General features: G+C 41.3%; 1 protein-coding gene across 1 annotated transcript in view; it reads left to right on the forward strand.

Moving 5' to 3' along the window:
- The window catches only part of GUCY2C (guanylate cyclase 2C), a 246,423-nt gene that overhangs the window by 167,745 nt on the left and 58,415 nt on the right, over positions 1-20,263 (forward strand). The window contains exons 18-19 of the mRNA XM_030211775.1: positions 14,887-15,019; positions 17,779-17,916. Coding sequence (XP_030067635.1) covers positions 14,887-15,019; positions 17,779-17,916 — 271 coding nt within the window. The remainder of the gene's footprint in view (positions 1-14,886; positions 15,020-17,778; positions 17,917-20,263) is intronic.

The raw sequence follows: 20,263 nt of genomic DNA on the forward strand, positions 1-20,263 counted from the left end.
AAGCCTATTCTGTGAAATTTAGGTGTACTTTAAAGAATACACCTAGGCATATTTTTTTCCACACAGAATTTTAGGTGCTATATATAGAATCTAGGCCCTATATTCCTATGGGCACCTTAGCATTTAGTGCATGTGAATTTTTAGCGTGAGCTAAAAATGCTAGTGCACCTTTGTAAAAGACCCCCTAAATTTCTGAAGTCGTAGACAAACATGGTTTAATAGAATGGAGTCAGCATGGATTCAGCCAAAGGAAGTCTTGCCTCACCAATTTACTTCATTTCTTGAAGGCGTGAATAAACATGTGGATAAAGGTGAGCCAGTTGATGTAGTGTATCTAGATTTTCAGAAAGCTTTTGACAAAGTCCTTCACGAGAGACTCATGAGAAAATTAAAAAACCATGAGATAGGAGGCAGTGTTCTGTTATGGATTAGGAACTGTTTAATGGCTAGAAAACAGAGGGTAGGGTTAAAGGAGCCATTTCTATCAGTGGAAGAAGGTGACTAGTGGAGTGCCCCAGGGATCTGTACTGGGAGCAGTGCTATTTAACCAGTGGTGTGCTGGAGCCGGCTCGCAGTGGCTCGCAAGAGCCGGTTGTTAAATTTTGTACCGACTTGCGAGCCTGTTGTTCCCTAGTGCGAGCCGGCTCTCCTCCCTCCCGCCCGCCCAATCGATCAATCGCCCGATCCGGTCCCTCATGTCACCGACCTGACTCTTCTAATTCTTTGGGGCAGGCAGTCTTGCCTGCCTGCTACCAGCGCTGACTCTCCCCTGCCGGTTCGCGCTTTAAATGAGGGAAACGTGACTGGAGTTGTCTCCTTACAGAGGCCAGAGTTTTTTTTTAATTTGGAATCAATATGGGAAGCAATTTCTGGTCTCCAAACTTCTTTGGGAACTCAGATACATAAAATAAATTCACATATAGATTTGATTGTTCCAGAATAAACTTTCTGACTTAAATAATAAAATGGAAGCAGTTGAAACAAGGCTGGAAGTTCTTGAAACCCGAGGAGAGACTTGGATGAAATACAGCGTGAACATTCGTGCTAAAGTTGAGAATTTGGAAAATGCCATCAGGCAACAGAATCTTAGATTATAAATTTTCCCAAGCAATTACTATATCTGTCCTGGACATGTTTAAAAGGATATCTTTTTCAAGTGTTGAAGGTCCCGGAAACCTAATTTCTGCCGATATCAAAGAGTTTATTACCTACTTGTTGGTAGAGGCAGTCTCAGCCCAAGCAGCAGGGATTACCTATGGATTCCCTGGATTTAACTGCTTTTCTCTTGAGTAATCAGACGGAGTCCTGGTTCCTGCTACTTACTAGTTCAGTCAGCTTTGGAGTCTGACAGGGAATGGTTTTGAAGCTGTTTCTTTAAATATAAAGATGTTTTGTTTATGAAATTTATAAGATAAGAATGTACCCTGATGTATCTAGAGCAACACAGAAGAGGAAAAACAGTTTTGCTATTGAGACCAAAGGTGCTTCAATTGGGGGCAACTTTCGTTCTTTATTTCCCCTGCAAGTGTGTTATCACCTTGCAGGGAGTTAGGTATGTTTTCTTTGACCCTATGCTGCTTACTACATTTGTAAACTAATAAGTCCATGATTTCTTCCAGTACTCACCCAATCATTGTCCTCCTGTATGTGCTTCTTAACAGAGGACTAGTACCTGCTTAGCAGCCTCTTTAGTTTTTTTTATAATTGCTTTGGTTTCAACCCTGCCAATAATAAACTCCTCTTACCCCCATAATTGTGGACTACTGACAGAAGCTATGTATCAGGTTTTGTAAATGTTATTTTTCTATGATAAGCCTATGGTTTGTTTTATTTTCCCATCATTCTGTCTTTCTTATTTCTGTATGTGCTATATTGTTTAATTGAAATTGATAAATAAAAAAAAATAACCATTCCATATGCCCCTCCTCATATGCTCTGCTCTTTAAATGACCTCTGCTTAGTCTTCCTTTTGTTCTGTTAGTTTAGGTTCCTTGCATGATTGTGTTTCTTTCCTACCAGGGTTATTGGAGTGCCTTTTCCGCTATGATTTTGTCTTTGAGATTAGCTCACGTTTGTAAATCACTTAGACTTGGCTTTGTCCAAAATTTGGTGATTAATCAAAATTTCAATAACAATAACGAAAACTATTTAAAGTTGTTAATATGCATGCAGACTGTGAAAAATTGCAAGAAGACCTTAGGAAAGCTGAAAATAGCGGCTGCCAAAAAAGCAAACAGAATGCTAGAATTATTGGGAAAGGGATGAAATAAGACAAAGAATACTATATTGCCTCTGTATTGCTCCATCGTGTGACCTCAACTTGAGCATTGTGTGCAATTCTGGTCACAGTATTTCAAAAAAGATATAATGGAATTAGAAAAAGTTCAAAGAAGGGCAACCAAAATGATTAAGGGGATGGAACTCCTCTCATATGAGGAAAGGGTTAATAGGTTAGGGCTCTTCAGCTTGGAAAAGAGACAACTGAGGGGGGATATGATAGAGGGTCTATAAAATCTTGAATGGTGTAGAACAGGTAATGTGATTGATTTGTTTAGTTCTTTCCAAAAGTACTAAGACTAGAGGACACTCAATTAAGCTAAATGGAAATACTTTTAAAAGAAATAGGAGGAAATATTTTTTCACTCAACAAATAGTTAAGCTTGGAACTTGTTGCTAGAGGATGTGGTAACAGCAGTTAGCATATAGAGGTTTAAAAAAGGTTTGGAGAAGTTCCTGGAGGGAAACGTCCATAGTTTTGCTAGTGAGACAGACCTGGTAAAAAACACTTCTGTTACTGGGATGGGTAGCCTGGAATCTTGCTACTCTCTGGAATTCTGCCGGTACTTGTGACCTGGATTGCCATTGCTAGAAACAGGATACTGGGTAGATAAGTCTACATCATCTCTCCGGTATAGCTATTCTTATGTTCTTAAAATAGATGAAAATTGGAGGAAAAAAAAACACTATAAAACGCAAATGCCCAAAAAGAAACAAATAGTGGAATAGTGCTTCACTTCTTCTATATCCAGAACTTGTAATCAATACATATATGCAGAAATGTATATGTAAGAGGAGCAAAAATGGAGGAGAAAAAACTTCAGCTGGCTGTGATCGATGATGTTTCACTGATCCTGCAATAGGACACAGGCACTGTTTTTCAAGCACAGCTCACAGTCTTATTCATTGGTCAAAAACCTCCTTTTAAATATGTTCTTACAATGAAAAAGAAATAAATTTCCCTAGAAAGAAAACAATTGCATTATGCTATGGCAAATGTCCTATAGAAAAAAAAGGACTTGATAGGAAGACCTTTTAGACCACAATATAGGGGAAAACAAGAAAATAGAAAGTGGATGATGAGATCAAATGAGGAAAACTGCAAGAAAAAGAATCCTCACATACTCTTGCAGTTATATTGGTTAACACAAAATAAACTTTAGGTAGATTATCAGAAGTCATCATCTTAGAAAATTCTTCAAGTGATCATGTGCCTCCAAAATATGGTCAACCTAACATAATTTTTTTGCTAATGTGATAAATAATATATGCACATAAATTTGTATTATTATTTTAAACTTTCCCCTGAAGCAGTCATATAGGGGCTATATTTTGAACTCTTCATTTCATGTGTCCCCTTCTTCCTTGCTGAAGTTATCTGCTTCTCTACCAGGAGTTGTTTTGCCTTTTGGAAAAAAAGTCTTTCTGGTGAGATTGCCAAAGGAGGAGACCCCTAGTTAGAGAGCCCACAGTTGTGAATGGATGTAAGGTGCATCTCATATTCACTCACAACTTGTAAAGCAAAAGAAAAACCTCATTTAAGTACATAAGTATTCCCATACTGGGACAGACTGAAGGTCCATCAAGCCAGCATCCTATTTCCAACAGTGGCCAATCCAGGTCACAAGTACCTGGCAAGATCCCAAAAAAGTACAATACATTTTATTCTGCTTATCCAAGAAATAAGCAGTGGATTTTTCCCAAGTCCATTTTAATAATGGTCTATGGACTTTTCCTTCAGGAAGCAATCTAAACCTTTTTAAAACCCCACTAAGCTAACTACTTTTACTACATTCTCTGGCAATGAATTCCAGAGTTTAATTACAAGTTGAGTGAAGAAATATTTTCTCCGATTCGTTTTAAATTTACTACTTTGTAGCTTCATTTCATGCCTCCTAGTCCTAATATTTTCGGAAAGAGTAAACAAGCGATTCACGTCTACTTGTTCTACTCCACTCATTATTTTATAGACCTTTATCATATCTCCCCTCAACCGTCTTTTCTCCAAGCTGAAAAGCCCTAGCCACTTTAGCCTTTCCTCACAGAGAAGTCGTCCCATCCCCTTTATCATTTTCGTCGCCCTTCTCTGTATCTTTTCTTTTTCCACTATACCTTTTCTGAGATGCGGTAACCAGAATTGAACACAATATTTGAGGTGCAGGTGCACCATGGAGGTATACAAGGCATTATAACGTCCTCATTTTTGTTTTCCATTCCTTTCTTAATAATACCTAACATTCTATTTGCTTTCTTAGTTGCCGCCGCCCACTGAGCAAAGGGTTTCAACATATCATCAAAGATTAAGCCTAGATCCCTTTCCTGGTCGGTGACCCCTAATGTGGAAGCTTTCATTTCGTAGCTATAATTCGGGTTCCTCTTTCCCACATGCATCACTTTGCAGTTGCTCAAATTAAACATCATCTGCCATTTGGGTGCCCAATCTCGTAAGGTCCTCTTGTAATTTTTCACAATCCTCTTGCGATTTAACAACTTTGAATAACTTTGTGTCATCAGCAAATTTAATTAACTCATTAGTTACTCCCATCCCTAGATCATTTATAAATATGCTGAAAAGCAGTGGTCCCAGCACAGACCCCTGGGGAACCTCACTATCTACCCTTCTCCATTGAGAATACTGACCATTTAACCCTACTCTTTGTTTTCTACCTTTTATCCAGTTTTTAATCCACAATAGGACACTACCTCCTATCCCATGACTCTCCAATTTCCTTTGTCTTTCATGAGGAACTTTGCCAAATACCTTTTAAAAATCCAGATACATAATATCGACCAGCTTACTTTTATCCACAAAATCTTACTGGATGTCCTCTTTGTCAGAAGTTTAACTGGGCACAGGCCTGCCAGCAAACCCTTTTCATTGCAAGTCCTTTCTCCTAACTATCTCAAAGCTGGCTGAGGTCTTGTACGCCAACCACCACCCTTAACTTTCCCATAGGTGAAAGGAGGCAAAACTTTTTCAGTCCTCTATTTAGTTTGTCCAGGGTCTAAGTCAGCAACTGGGAGTCTCCCAATTCAGTAGACTAGCACTCCATCCAAGCAGCATGATAAACATATAAAAATAAAGGCAGATAAAGACTATATTGTTTATCTATGCCATCTGCTATCCCTTCCTCTTCCTTAGAGATCATATATACTTGTCTCAAACTTGCATGAATTCAGAGTTCATCACCAAGCTTTTCATGAACAAGCACCCCCCAAACCACTCCCAAGTCTGCCCCCCATCTCCACCCCACATCCCCCCATTCCAGAGCGTCCTGTCAATTGGAAGAGACTCAGCTGTGTCTCTATGCCACAGAGGTATCTAAACGTCTCCATCATATATCCCCTCTCCTACTTTTCCTCCAAAGCACACACACCAAGATCTCCAATCCTGTCCTCGCATACTTAAGAACATAAGAATAGCCATACTAGGTCAGACCAATGGTCCATCTAGCCCAGTGTCCTGCTTCCAACAGTGGCCAATCCAGGTCAGAAGTACCTGGCAGAAACCCAATTAGTTTGTGTTAGTTCTTTGGGGCCCACTCCATGCAAGACCTGAGATTCCTGCTTCTGAGTCCTCAGCCTACTTCTGGGAGGCAGGAAAGAGTCAAAAGAACAATTTTCCCTCCCAAACGGTACTATTTATCAACTAAGTGACCTCATCAGCTCTCCCATTGGCACTCCTTAATATGGAGAGCTATATTAGAGAAATCACTCCCCTTCTTGGTTACGCTCTCTTTAGTTCCTAGGGCAATGGCTGGACAGATACACCATCAATGGCGTAGCTAGGAGGGTGCAAGGGGAGCGGCTGCTCCCCAAAACGGGCTTCTGGTGGTGCTGGCACCTATTTTTTATGCAATCTGTCACTTTTAAAATGTGCCGGTGCCGGCGGAAGTCTACTCTCCACTCCCCCGGCGCCTTCAACCTGGCTACGCTTCTGTACACCATATAGCACTCTGAACTTCTGCAAGACTGGGCCACATTTGCATACATGCTTCAGAACCAGGACAAAAAAATCCAAACTAGGTAGGTATGGAGATTCAAGTCAAGCTGTGAATAATGTATATTATCTGAACAGACTCGCAGCCCATACTGATTCCACTCTAATTGGCTGAAAGTCTTCCTTCCATAGAAACTGGATTTAACTCTCAGTGGTTTGCTAATCTCTAGATATTATGCAGATAATTCTATAAGGGACTGGCTAAAATTAGGCAGCAAGTGATATTTTAGTCATTTACATGAGTATGCACATGCATAAATAACAATAATCCAATTACATGCTTGTGGTGGTGTGAGCGAGCAGCCAGGCACAGAGCCCTCACAAATACAGGGGTTTGCAAGTAAAACAAATAAGGTTGGTAATTTGTATGTATAAGCAGGTGAAGCGGTCTGTTCACTCCACAGACTGAGCAAGTAAGAACAGCAAGTCTCTTGAGTTCACATATTCTTTTCTTCAGTCCTGTCCCTGACAGGCTCCACAGTCGCAATATTCACTAGTGCTTGTCTTCCCAATTAACACAGCCCAGGCCTAGCTCTGGACACTCTTTTAAGGATGAAGTTTTATTTAATGTTCACTCTGTCTCTTGTGAGCTGAGCACAGTTAGTTTCCTCGGCTGGCACGACTACATATTAGAGGTATTTTGATACTGTGTGAAGTTTTACCACAGACGGGTGACATATATAAAACATTCTCCTTGGATAGGATGTGATATGTGAAAATACATTTTGCTTTAATGAAATTGCTAAACTTTAGAGTCAGAGACTTATCAATGAGGGATATATACAGTGCTATTTTTTCCTGAGGTCCGGCTTACTTGCCTGTTCCCTTCTGTTCCTACTCTGCTGGGGGGGGGGGGGGGCGCCAATCGATAGTCTGCAGGGGGGCACCAGAGACCCTAGGCACGGCCCTGACTGAACCCCAGCTCCTTGAAACTTCTTCTGGAGATTCTCTTCTACTGCCTTGGGCCCATCTTCCAACACTGTAACCTCCAACTTGATCTCTGCTGGAGAACTCCTTTTCCTGGCTTCCAACACTGGAGCCACAGGGTTAAAATACACTTGGAGAATCCCTTACACTTTACTTGTAGCCTTTCTGTTCTGTTCTGCCTTAGAGCTTCTAACCCTGAGTGTGACTGGTGTGGCCTGTTGCTTCTGCAAGACAGACTTCTTTATCTACCTCTACTCTTTTTCTCTACTTTACATTTCTGTTCTTTCCTATTAATTATTGTAGTTCCTTTCCTATTTCTACTTTTAATGATTGTAAACCACACAGCTGACATAGCTTATGATGCAATATATCAAGTGAAATATAAACTTGAAAAACTCCTCCTTGCCTGAGCCCCGCCCTCCTGACTCAGCCGGCTAACTCTCCCTACCTTAATGTAACTCAGTCTCAGCCTCAGTGAGGGAGTGTCCTTAAAATCTGGGCTTATATCACCAACTCCCTCACAATGCTATTATGTAAGTATGGTGGGCCCGATATTCAGATCACAGGAATCAGCCCACATAAGTGCCATGATTGGCGCTGACCCTGGATATTCAATGCCGGGTCGTTTCCGGTGACTGTCATTGAATATCCAGTTTTTTTTTTGTGTCTGGCTCAAACTTTAGCTAAGTGAATATTCAGCACTGGCCAGTTAGGTTTATAGCAGCTGAAAATAGGACCTGCTGTGTAGGCAGTCTGATTTGGCCAGTAAATTTAGCTAGCCAGTGCTTTAATATTCACATATAGCCAGTTATATCGCACAATAATGCCTGTTAGCCGCTATGTGCTAACTGCGAATATTCAGCGGAGATAACTAGCTATTTCCTGCTGAATATTAGCGGTTAGCCAGCTAAATGCTACTTAACCATTCCTGGCCTGTTAAATAGCACATACTTTGTAAGTGGGAGTTCACAAGAGCAAAGTCTGAGTGGAGTATGAGGAGGGTGCACACTTGCCTGCATAACATAGAGAATAAGTTATGTGCATATCTTCAGAATTTAGATGCAAGCCTTTACATCAGCTCTATGGCTGGTATAAGCGATCCTGCCTAGGGGGCCCTTTTACTAAGTAGTGGTAAGCCCACTGCAGGATTACCGTGCGCCAATCTGGAGCTACTGCTGGCCCAACGCGGGTGCCGGCATAGTTCTACCCCCAGGCACGCGGCTTTTCCCGGCACTAGTGGAAATACTTCAAAAATATTTCTGTAGGGCATTACTCCAGTGGTAATCAGGCAGCACTGCGCGCTACCCAGTTACCGCCGGGTTAGTGCGGGAGCTTTACTGCCACCCTCAGTGGGTGGCAGTAAGTGCTGTCGCGTCTACCCCCCCCCCCCCCCACACAGCACACACACATGGCCATGTGGCAAGAGCAATCTAGTTATGTCTTTTTTTGGCCTTTTACCTGCCTTGTGTAAAAAGGGCTTCTTGCGTGCGGCAAAAATGGCCCACACCACTAGCGAAGGGCCCTTTTACTGCAGCATAGTAAAAGGGCCCTCAGTGCATATGCACACATATGCTGCCAAGCTAGTATTGTATAAAGGAAAGTAGGTCCTTACCTTGAGTGATAGACGGGCTTCTACCAGGACCTCCAAACATAGGCACCCCTTTTATAGAAGTGCCCTCCCCGGGGATAATTTAATAATGTCTTTTCATGCATATAGGGCCACCTACATGTATAAATAACCTCTTATAAAATAGTGACAGGTTGTAAAAGTACACACGATGACAGTGAGAGCATGTACTTCGCCAGTAGGTGGGTACTGTAGCGGAATCACAAGTAACATGTGCAGGCTATAAATTACATGTACTTAAATAAGCTAGACTCGGGTATCTACGTACCTGTTTTGAGCAAGTGTAAATGTTCACGCTACAAGAGCCAGCTCTGTGAATGCCAGTGGGTGCTGAGCACCCCCACTATTGAGCAAGCTGATAGTATATAGTAGGATGACAGCAGATAAAGACCTGTATGGTCCATCCAGTCTGCCCAATAAGATAAACTCATAGTATAAGGTATGATGTGATACGACATACATATACGTGATCTTGATTTGTCCTTGCCATTTTCAGGGCACAGACTGCAGAAGTATTCCCAGCACTGGCCTTGTTCTCCTGCTACTGAAACTGAATCTGTCCAGCCATGATTAGGGCACAGACTGTAGACGTCTGCCCAGCATTGGCTTTGCTTCCCAATTACTGGTGTTGACATCTAATCACCACTAAGCTTGTTTGGTTCCATGCCTTCACACGTGTACAAGGAAGGGTAATTTGTATTGTGTTTGGCTCCCTCAATCAATCTGAAATGTTGGTGCCCATGGTCCACGTGATACATGTGACTTTTTGTGGAGAATAAACCTCTTGGAAGAAATTTGTCTTCTGTTCATTTCTTGGAACATCCCTCCACCCTGTTTGCTGCTTGGTGCCTATGGTTCACGCTTGCAATATAGGGGCAATTTTTGTCTTTTATGCTAGTGTTTTAAAAATGCACATATGCACTGTCCCCCCCCCCCCCCCCCACTCCCGACATTCAAAACTATTTAACTGGCCATGAACAGCTCCTGGCTGGTTGAATAGCATTTAAGCGCCTAACCACTGAATATCCTGGTTAGCGACATGGAGGGGCATAATCAAACGGCGCCGGCGAAATCGATCGCCGGCGATCTATTTTGGCGGCGCCGCAACAGCTGGCCGGAACCGTATTATCGAAAAAGATGGCCGGCCAACTTTTGTTTCGATAATACGGTTGGGGCCGGCCAAATGCCACAGATCGCCGGGTTTGAGATGGCCAACTTTGTTTTTCAGCGATAATGGAAACTGGAACCGGGCATCTCAAACCCGGCCAAATCCAAGGCATTTGGCCGTGGAGGGGCCAGCATCCGTAGTGCACTGGTACTTCTGGATGTTTGAGATCTTGGCTCATCAGTTATATTATGACTTACTTGTTCAGGAGTGCTGTATTTTGTGATACTGTTTTGAGAAATGTTCAAGAAAGACTTCATACAAATGAAAAAAGTCCCTGACGTGCACTTCCCTTAATAGCCGTCTTTCTCTCAGAAAGTGCACTTCTCTTAATGGCCGTCTTTCTCCCTGAACAGGGAAATCAAAAGTTTTGCACACTGCTTTTTTTGTAGTAACAGTGGGATTTGAACCAGCCCCCCTCTGCACTACAGACCAGTGATTAACCACTTGGCCACCACTCCACTTACTTTGGTGTCCCTCCCTTTTGATTATACCCCTCCAGGTCTCTCTCAGCCACTCACAGACAGCTTAATGCACTGTGATTGGCTGAGAGAGATCTGAAGGGGTATAATCAAAAGGGAGGAACTGCCAAGTAAGTGGAGCTGTGGCCAAGTGGTTACATCATGGCTCTTGTAATGCAGAGGTGGCTGGTTCAAATCCCTAGACCAAAACGTGGCTAGTTTGAAAAACTATATACCAGTCCCCTATAAATTCTAGCCAGTATCTCATACAAAGTTGGGTTCGGTAATTAGTACTATTGAAACAGAGATCTTCACATTATTTTAGAGTTTTCTACTGCTCAGATATATAGAAAAACAGTATCTTAAACATTCTCATATTCTCTTGTTTTTCAAAGGCAACCTCAGCGGCGCTCATTACCAAAAACTTAGATTTGGCAATGTAACTAGCGTTATGAAAATCAAAAAATTTATATAACACTCCTGCTATACTATCTGTAGGTGAATGCACAACTGTGATATATACTATATAGATTGAATAATTTATAAAGTAGCCTCAATGGCCCAGGGAACCAATTGATTAGGACTCCACTGAAATGGCCAGCATCATGGGCTCCTCCTCATTTCCGAAAAAACCACCAACATCAAAAAAACTCCCTATCATGGGGAGAAAAAGTTTTAGTGGATAAAAAACGGAAAGAGGGGTATTCTGTTAAAGTATCAGTATAAATGCATCCCACTTCAGAGGGTATTAAACGGAAGTAAAGAATTTATACAATTACTTCATATACCTCGTTTGTCATGAGCACTAAAGCACAATGCCACTCAAAATATACAGATGTCTAAACCGAAATTCTTAATTAAAGAGAACCTATGAATGCAATTCTCAAAATTCTTCAAAACAAATTACTTATCTTGAAGCTTGCTTTGTATGGCCAATTCAAATTCAAATCATCAGGTTCCTCTTTCTCTATTCTTGAATTTTAGACATAAATGTATACTTAGCATTGCTTGAGGTCTCCGGTTATCTCGGTGTTGAAGTAAAATTATTATCAACGTGGGTAGTATTAAAGAAAGTCCTTATTTTCGCATCGCAGAGTCTACCAAATATCTCAAATTTTCTCGACAGCCAGGGACCCCACCGTTTCGCAATCTTCATCAGGAGTGAAACATGCATATAAGAGGGCTTTATACAATCACCGTGAACATTTATTAGAATCAGAACTTCAACTGAAGCGAAAAGAGAGAGAACAAAAATTAGTATGTACTATGCAATATACATCGATGGCACCTAAGGTAGCCAATATTATACGCAAAAATTGGAAAATATTATCCACTCATGAAGTGTTCGCCAAACAACAATGCATGATTTCATATTCCAGGCGGGCTAATTTAGCAGATGTTCTATGTCATTCGGATGTTAGAACAAACATTACACACAGGATAGAAGAGACACCGGGTCACATGAAATGTGGAGAATGCATAATGTGCACAGTAATGAAGGAGACCAACAAGATTTGGGATCAAACAAAACAAACTTGGATTTATTTAAAAGATAGGACTTCCTGTAGGTCAAAAGGAGTAGTGTATCTGATCACATGTCCTTGCGGATTGCGGTACATTGGACAGACGAAGCGCATGTTCAAAATTAGACTCTCTGAACATAAGCATGCTATTCAATCTAGAAAGATTCATATGCCTTTGGTTAAACATTGCTTAGACAATAACCATGAATTTAGTCAATTACGATGTTTAATAATTGAACAACTTAAAAATAATGACAGAAGAGGTGACATATCACGAGTTCTACATCAGAAGGAGCAGAGATGGATTTATTATTTACAGACTGTACATCCTAATGGATTAAATGGACCAATGGAATGGGAAGCATTTTATTAATATCTAATCATAGTGTATAAAAATTAGTCTTGGCTTCAATATAAACACATTAATGATCAGATATTAGTTAACATCATTCAACAAGAAGGGGAACACAAAATTCATATAAATTATGCAATGGAATGAATCACGTGCGTGTTTTTGAAACATTTAGTGTTTTTGAAACATGAAGATTATATTTTTTTTCTCAACAAGACATTTTTATTTTTTATTTTTTTGTATTATTTATTTTTGATTTTTCATATATAGCAAGGTTATCTCCATTTCAAAAGATAAGAATTCTTCCTGATAATCTTGTCGACACTACCTCTTTAAAATTGTTGAGTCTAATGATATGCTAATTTCAAGATGACAATGCAGTTTGCTGATTGGACCGAAGGTACAGTGACGCTACTCCCAATGGGTGGAGTTATATATCTGGCGTCCTATATCAACAGGCGCCATGTTTTGAACCAAGGTTCGCGATGGATAGAAAGGAATTAATTTTCTTTATTTTTTGAAACTTCTCCTGATGAAGATTGCGAAACGGTGGGGTCCCTGGCTGTCGAGAAAATTTGAGATATTTTGGTAGACTCTGCGAGCGAAAATAAGGACTTTCTTTAATACTACCCACGTTGATAATAATTTTACTTCAACACCGAGATAACCGGAGACTCAAGCAATGCTAAGTATACATTTATGTCTAAAATTCAAGAATAGAGAAACGAGGAACCTGATGATTTGAATTTTGAATTGGCCATACAAAGCAAGCTTCAAGATAAGTAATTTGTTTTGAAGAATTTTGAAGAATTGCATTCATAGGTTCTCTTTAATTAAGAATTTCGGTTTAGACATCTGTATATTTTGAGTGGCATTGTGCTTTAGTGCTCATGACAAACGAGGTATATGAAGTAATTGTATAAATTCTTTACTTCCGTTTAATACCCTCTGAAGTGGGATGCATTTATACTGATACTTTAACAGAATACCCCTCTTTCCGTTTTTTATCCACTAAAACTTTTTCTCCCCATGATAGGGAGTTTTTTTGATGTTGGTGGTTTTTTCGGAAATGAGGAGGAGCCCATGATGCTGGCCATTTCAGTGGAGTCCTAATCAATTGGTTCCCTGGGCCATTGAGGCTACTTTATAAATTATTCAATCTATATAGTATATATCACAGTTGTGCATTCACCTACAGATAGTATAGCAGGAGTGTTATATAAATTTTTTGATTTTCATAACGTTACTACACTCCAGACAATTTGAGATTTTTCTACTTAAATTTAATGTAACTAGCGCCCACTTCTTCATTGGTTTAGCCAATTTCTTTACAATTTTATCAGATTTAATTACTTATCTTTAATGATCAGACCAAAGGGTTCAGCTGCCCGACATGCATGTTTCGCTCTATATCGAGCTGTGTCAAGGGCTATCCCCTAGAATAGAAAACCCAATATATTAGTATATTTTCCTAGCAATTGGAAAACCTTCCCTCATAAGTTTTCAAACTCTAGGTTATTTAAAGTTCTACATATCAGGAAATCTTACCTACAGTCTATCCCAGCGTCAGCTCTACTTTGTTATCACGGGTTTACCCCTTCTTAAGATGACGCCGGCGTTCTCAACTCTTACTTAAATATTTTAATTAACTCTGACATCACGGGTCCTCCCCCGGGCTCTATTGGACGTCTAAAGTAAGAATGTCACTAATCTAACCAATCAGTGACATCCATTCTAACTCGGCATTTAGGCCAGCCGGCGATACCGTATTTAAAGAAAAGATATAGAATTGTTCACGATAATTTAACAGTTTTTTAACTGAGCCTCCCTCCTCCCCCGGGCCTACATATTCCAGAATTCTCCAGCGTATTTCATCTACTGTGTGATTTTTTTCTAGCCAGTGGGCTACTAAAGGAGCCTGTATATTCTGAGTAGTAATTCTGGATTTGTGCTCTGTTAGACGGATCTTGATTGCTCTAGCACTTCTCCCTATATAAATCAATCCACAGGGACAGGTAATGCTATATACCACATTATGGTTCAAATCCCTGGCACGTTTCCAGTGACTGGCATTGAATATCCGGGTGTTTTGTGGCCAATTTCAACTTAATCAGCCAAGCCAATATTCAGCGCTGGCCGCTTAAGTTGAAACTGGCCAAAGATAGGCCTGCTATTTTGGTGGCTGAATTTGGCCGCCAAACTTAACCGGCAATGTGCTGAATATTGCGCAATATAATGGGTTATCTGCTAACACTAACCGGCAGTATTCAGCGGGAAATAACCGGTGATCTCCCGCTGAATATCACCAAATAACTACTGAGACTCAGTGGTGCAATTGCTACAGTAAACTCCTTCTACTCAAGTCTCTCTGGTTTCTTTTTGTTGGAAGAGTCATCGAACACCCTACTCCCCTGTTTTTTTCCCATGCCTTTCTTTCTACACATTTCTGTTCATTTTTGTGCCATATCCTGCTGTATGTCTTTTGCCATTGCATTATCTGTAAGGTTCCCCCATCTCCTATGCCTCTTATCACATTCTGTTCTTTCCATTACAGGGGATGTCCTACCTTCATGCCAGTAAAACAGAGGTCCATGGCCGCCTTAAATCTACGAACTGTGTGGTAGACAGTCGTATGGTGGTGAAGATCACTGATTTTGGCTACAATTCCATTCTACCCTCAAGGAAGGGTGAGAGAGGCTAAACAGACATTTGCAGATAGAATAGTTTATAGGTTGTGTGCTTACAGTCAGCTTAGAGATGTCAAATAGTAGAATGTGGTTAGCTTTGAGATATATACAAACAGTTGGGGGCCCTCAGTACAATGAGGGCTCACACAAGTAGTCTTGAGGTCAATATCTATCTATCTATCTATCTATCTATCTATCTATCTATCTATCTATCTATCTATCTATCTATCTATCTATCTATTCCAAAGCAGATCACATACAATTAGCACTTTAAAACAAACTTAAACACCATAAGATACAAAGGCCTCATGAATATATTCAAAGTAAAATGATCCTAGGAGTTTGGACAAATTCATAATTATATTGGTACTCTGGGAGTTTCCTCTTTGTAGTGTTACAGTGGAAAGGGGGGTAGGGAATTAGGACCACATGATAGTTTAGCAGTCTCCATAACTTTTGCATAGAGTTTGTGAGTGTCTCAGACTTATATAGACAATCCAAGGCTAATTGACAGCATATTTTGAAACTTAATATAATACTTATTTTAGTAGCACTATTGGATGTATACAGCACTGTAAGATGGTGATAAGTCCCTTCTCTAAAGAGCGTATGGTCTAAGTGAGTACCTAAGGCAATGGTAGATAAAATGACATGGCCATGGTATGTCAGTAGGAGAAGCAGGATTTGAATCCTGACTTTGCTGGTTCTCAACCCATGGTTCTAGCAACTAGACTATGTGTTTAGTAAAGAATATATACTTCAAACAATAAGACAAAATATTACCCATTTCTGTGTAGAAAATTTTGGCATACTGGATTGTACAACCATGACAGCAGGAACAGCTTCCCTGCTCTTAAGTGTCTTGGATTATTTAATTTTCCACAGAATAGAAAGGACCATAGTTACTGGCTCATCTGAGATAAGGCATCCTCAAAAACTCAGTTCTCCTGTATTAGGAACACTGGAACAGTGCAGTGGCCCCTTACTGAGTCACTGATATCACTTCCTGCAGCACACATTCAGCTAAATTCAGTAAATCAGTGAGCGTAAGTGCTGTTCTATAAACAGCGCTCTGATTTAGGCACCATTTCGAGAACAGTGCTTGGGTGCGAGGATTTACATCAACTAAAATCTGGTGTAAATTCTCGTGCCTAAATTAGCCAAGGATCTGCCATGTTCTGTAACACTGTGTACAAAATGTAGGAATACCCCTGACCCACCCATGCCCCTTCCATGGCTGTGCCCCTTTTTGGATCCATGCTTAAAAATTTACGCATGTATCTTTATAGAATGCCAACTAGGAAGATGTGCACATAAATGCAAATTGTTGCCAATTAGTGCCAATAATTGATTTAAATAGTGGTCAATTATTAGTGCTAATTGCCTCATTATTCAATTAAATTGCGCACATGGATTGGGCATGCGTAACGTTGAGCACCATTTATAAAATTCGGGGGATGGAGGGCAATTCTGTAACTGTACACCTGCAGTTACATTGCTTTGTGCATATAAATACAACAGAAAGAGCCACTTACATGTACAAGTGTAAGGGGGGTGTACATGCGGGCAGAACCTGGGCAGGACATGGGTATGTCTTCTACTTAATGTGCATAATGTATAGAATACTGTCAGTTGCATGTGCTTCTTTCCGCACTTAGGTGGGCCCATTTATGCTTGCCATAAACCTGGAATAAGTGGGTGCAACTATATTTAGGTGTGCTAATGTGTGTTATAGAAAAGGTACTCCCCGTACCCAATGCTTAAATACAGACGTATTTATACAAGGTACGTGTGTTGTGTATGCACCCCCTGTCAGACCCAGGGCCGTTGAGAGAAAAAGCTAGGCCTGGTGAAAACACTCCCCAGGTCCCCCCCTCATGCAAGCCCCCCAACCCCTCCGCATGTGCCACCCTACCCTCCACCTCCCCAGGCTTGCTTACTTGCTTAATACTTGTCTTCTGCTTCTGTATGCCAGGACTATGCTATCTCTGCTCTGCCACACAGGTCCTTCTTCCTGCTTCATCCCCTCCCGTGTTTGCAGAAACAGGAATTACTTCACACAGGAGGTGACATGAGGCAGAAAGAAGGACCTGTGACTGGCAGAACAGAGTTAACGCAATAATGCGATAATCCAGCACTGTGGCACGTAGGAATAGGAGACCAATCAGTCATGCAGTCGCAGAGAGGGCCCTCCTTAGAAGCTAAGCCCTGGGGAACCTTGCCACCCTTGCCCCCCCTCAGTGGCCCTGGTCAGATCAGCCCCCCCTCCCCGCCCATACCTTAAAATAGTCTCTGTTGCAGTCTTCACCTGGGCAATGGCAGCGGCACTCATAGGCTGCTTGCTGCCTGCACCAGAACCTCCTCTCTGAACCGTTCCTCCTCCTTCTGATGCAACTTCCTGTTTTGTGAGAGGCAGAACAGTTCAAAGAGGAAGTCCCGGTGCAGGCCGCAGGCAGCCTATGAGTACCACTGCCTGAGTGAAGACTGCAGCAGAGATGATTTTAAAGTACAGCGGGGGGGGGGGGGGGGGGGGGGGGGGGGGGGGGGGGGGGGGGGGGGGACGTGGGGAGCGTGTGGGATACCCATCCTCTGTAAAAAATGTTCCTAGCTATGCCACTGTAAGCACCCTTTACAGAATTGTACCCATTGTTTCTTGGAGCTCTCCCATCTAAGTACAAAGCTCTAATTAGCTTTCTGAGTGTATTTCTAGACCTGGGCACAGCACCAGCTTTAATGCCTGCCTAACTTTTTCCCGTCAGACCTCTGGATGTCACCTGAGCACCTCCGTGAGTATGGCATCTCTCAAAAAGGTGATGTGTACAGCTATGGAATCATTGCCCAGGAAATCATACTGAGGAAGGAGACCTTCTACACAGAGCACTACCAGAATCCTAAAGGTAAGAATTAGCCTGAATGCCCTTTAACCTTTGTATCCCATTTCAAATAATAGGCAAGATGACAGTGAAAAGTACAAAAGGGAAAAAAAAGAAAATATATGGTGAAGACTTTTATGCCTCAGATGATCAGCTTGTGATATCTGTTGCTTTAATATCATTTTGTGCTGCTTAGCATTACAACCATTAAGGATCTGTCTGAAGGCAGGGAGCTACTGTGCTGCTCATATCCAGAAATTAAGCTTAGTATTAAACTGACACAAGGAAGGGAATTTTAGAAAGAATGTCCAAGTCAGAAACGGGGCATCCTGTTCATTTTTTTAAAAGTCCATCGCACAGCCATTTTTGAACAGGAAAAACGTCGGGATTTCCTGTTTGAAAATATGTGAGAAGGATGTTTTTGCTCTGAAAATGTCCAGATTGAGCAGTCATTTTCCAAAATGAAACATCAAAAAAAAAAAAATGTCCGCCTGGCATCGATTGTACAAAAATGGCCACACAGACTTCCCTGCAGAGCAAAGGGGTAGCCTAGTGGTCAGTGCAGTGGAATTAACAGAACCCAGGTATAAATCCCACCGTAATTCTTTTACATGTTATTGTGAGCCCTCCAGGAATAGATATAAACATACTATACCTAAAGGTACACCACTACAATAGCCCTCAAGCTTGTAGATGCCCTATAAATTCAGGTGCAGTAGGTATTTCTATGTTCCAGGAGGGCTCACATATTTGTACAGAAATAAAAGAGTTAAAGTGGGAGTCACACCTGGGTCCTGTTGTTCAAAGTCTTCTGCACTGACCACTAGGCTACTCCATACAGGAGTGACCATAATACCTGAAGCTGTCATAGATCCTGGTATCCACTGTCACATTCACTTCTTAGCAGTGCATTTTTTCTAGCGAAAAAGGTGCTGGTTCTGAAATGCCAGGCCACCCTTCAGGGGTGGGGTGATCACTGAGGGGCCCACTCCACAATAACCAGGCCCCCTGCAACCAGTCACAGAATCTATGACAAGGCAGAATTGGTGTGTAGAGCCTGAGCTGTTTCATTAAAATACGAGGACCATGGGTCAATTTTAGCAGACAATGGAAAAGGTGCCGGTACTCAGTACCCCCAAGTACCCCCCCAAAAAAGCCCTGCTTCTTAGGGGGGTGGGAGGGGGGGTCAGTAACCATTGGGAGATTAAGGAAGGGTCATGCCTTCATTCCTCCAGTGGCCAGCTGCTCAATCAGGGCACCTTTTTGTACCCTGAATGTGACTGAAACAAGACTAGATAAAAACGTCCTTTTTTGCCCTGGATGTTTCTTGCTGTTCCTTTATTGCTAAAAGATGTTCCAATTTTGGGCTCTGGCCCTCCCTAGTCCCACCCAGAACACACCTCCAATACGCCTCTTGCTGTTTGGATGAACTGCAGTGTAAAACGACCAAATTCTGCTTTTTAAAAATCACAATTTGGATGTTTTCGGCAGATGGTTGTGTTTTTGGCCATTACGAGGCGTCTATCTGCTTCAAAAATGAGTGCCATAATGGAACACAGTGTGATAGCTGAGGAGTGATGTTATTTGAGCTGATTTTTAAATTATATTTTATATATGAGGTCAGTACTGAAAAGGACTAAGCCATAAAGTGGCAGCTTCCACATGGATAAGTCTCCTCTCCATTAATTTTCTGCTACGCTATATGGATAGTGTCACTGAAAATGTTCTCTGACCACTCCTCTCCTTCTGTTTACTTTAATCTTTCATTACCTCATGTGTAAGAAACTTGAAAGCAAATAAAGTAACCATATTTCTAATGTTAAACTAAGAGTTTTTGGTGGGAGGATAAAGTATTTGGTGCCAATGACCTAGTGGGGAAAAGAGCTTGAGAAATTTTTTTTTTAAGACACTTCTGGAGGAACTATTCTTATATGCTGGTTAATAGAAGACATTGTAAATTGTCCTTTCATAAGGTAGCTTATTAGTTCATGAGATGAATTACCGTTTCCCTTCAAATAAAACAATGCACTTATATTTAGATTACTTAATGCAGCAGATGCAGCAGACTTTGGTTAGACTTCTGTCAATTTTTGTAGGAAAATAGCTCATCTGGCAGGAAACTTACTTCCTGGCTTTCCTGAAAAACATATCACATAGTGCAGTCAACATGTTAGAGGAAAATTCAATGCAAAGAGATTATTCTAGTACAGGGGTGGGCAACCTCGGTCCTCAACGGCCACAACCCAGTCAGGTTTTCAGGATTTCCCCAGTGAATATGCATGAGATCTATTTGCATGCAATGGAGGCAGTGCATGGAAATATATTTAATGCATATTCAGTAGGGAAATCCTGAAGACCCAGCTGGGCTGCG

Source organism: Microcaecilia unicolor, chromosome 1 (genome assembly GCF_901765095.1).
Source record: "Microcaecilia unicolor chromosome 1, aMicUni1.1, whole genome shotgun sequence".
In the NCBI taxonomy this organism is placed as follows: Eukaryota; Metazoa; Chordata; class Amphibia; order Gymnophiona; family Siphonopidae; genus Microcaecilia; species Microcaecilia unicolor.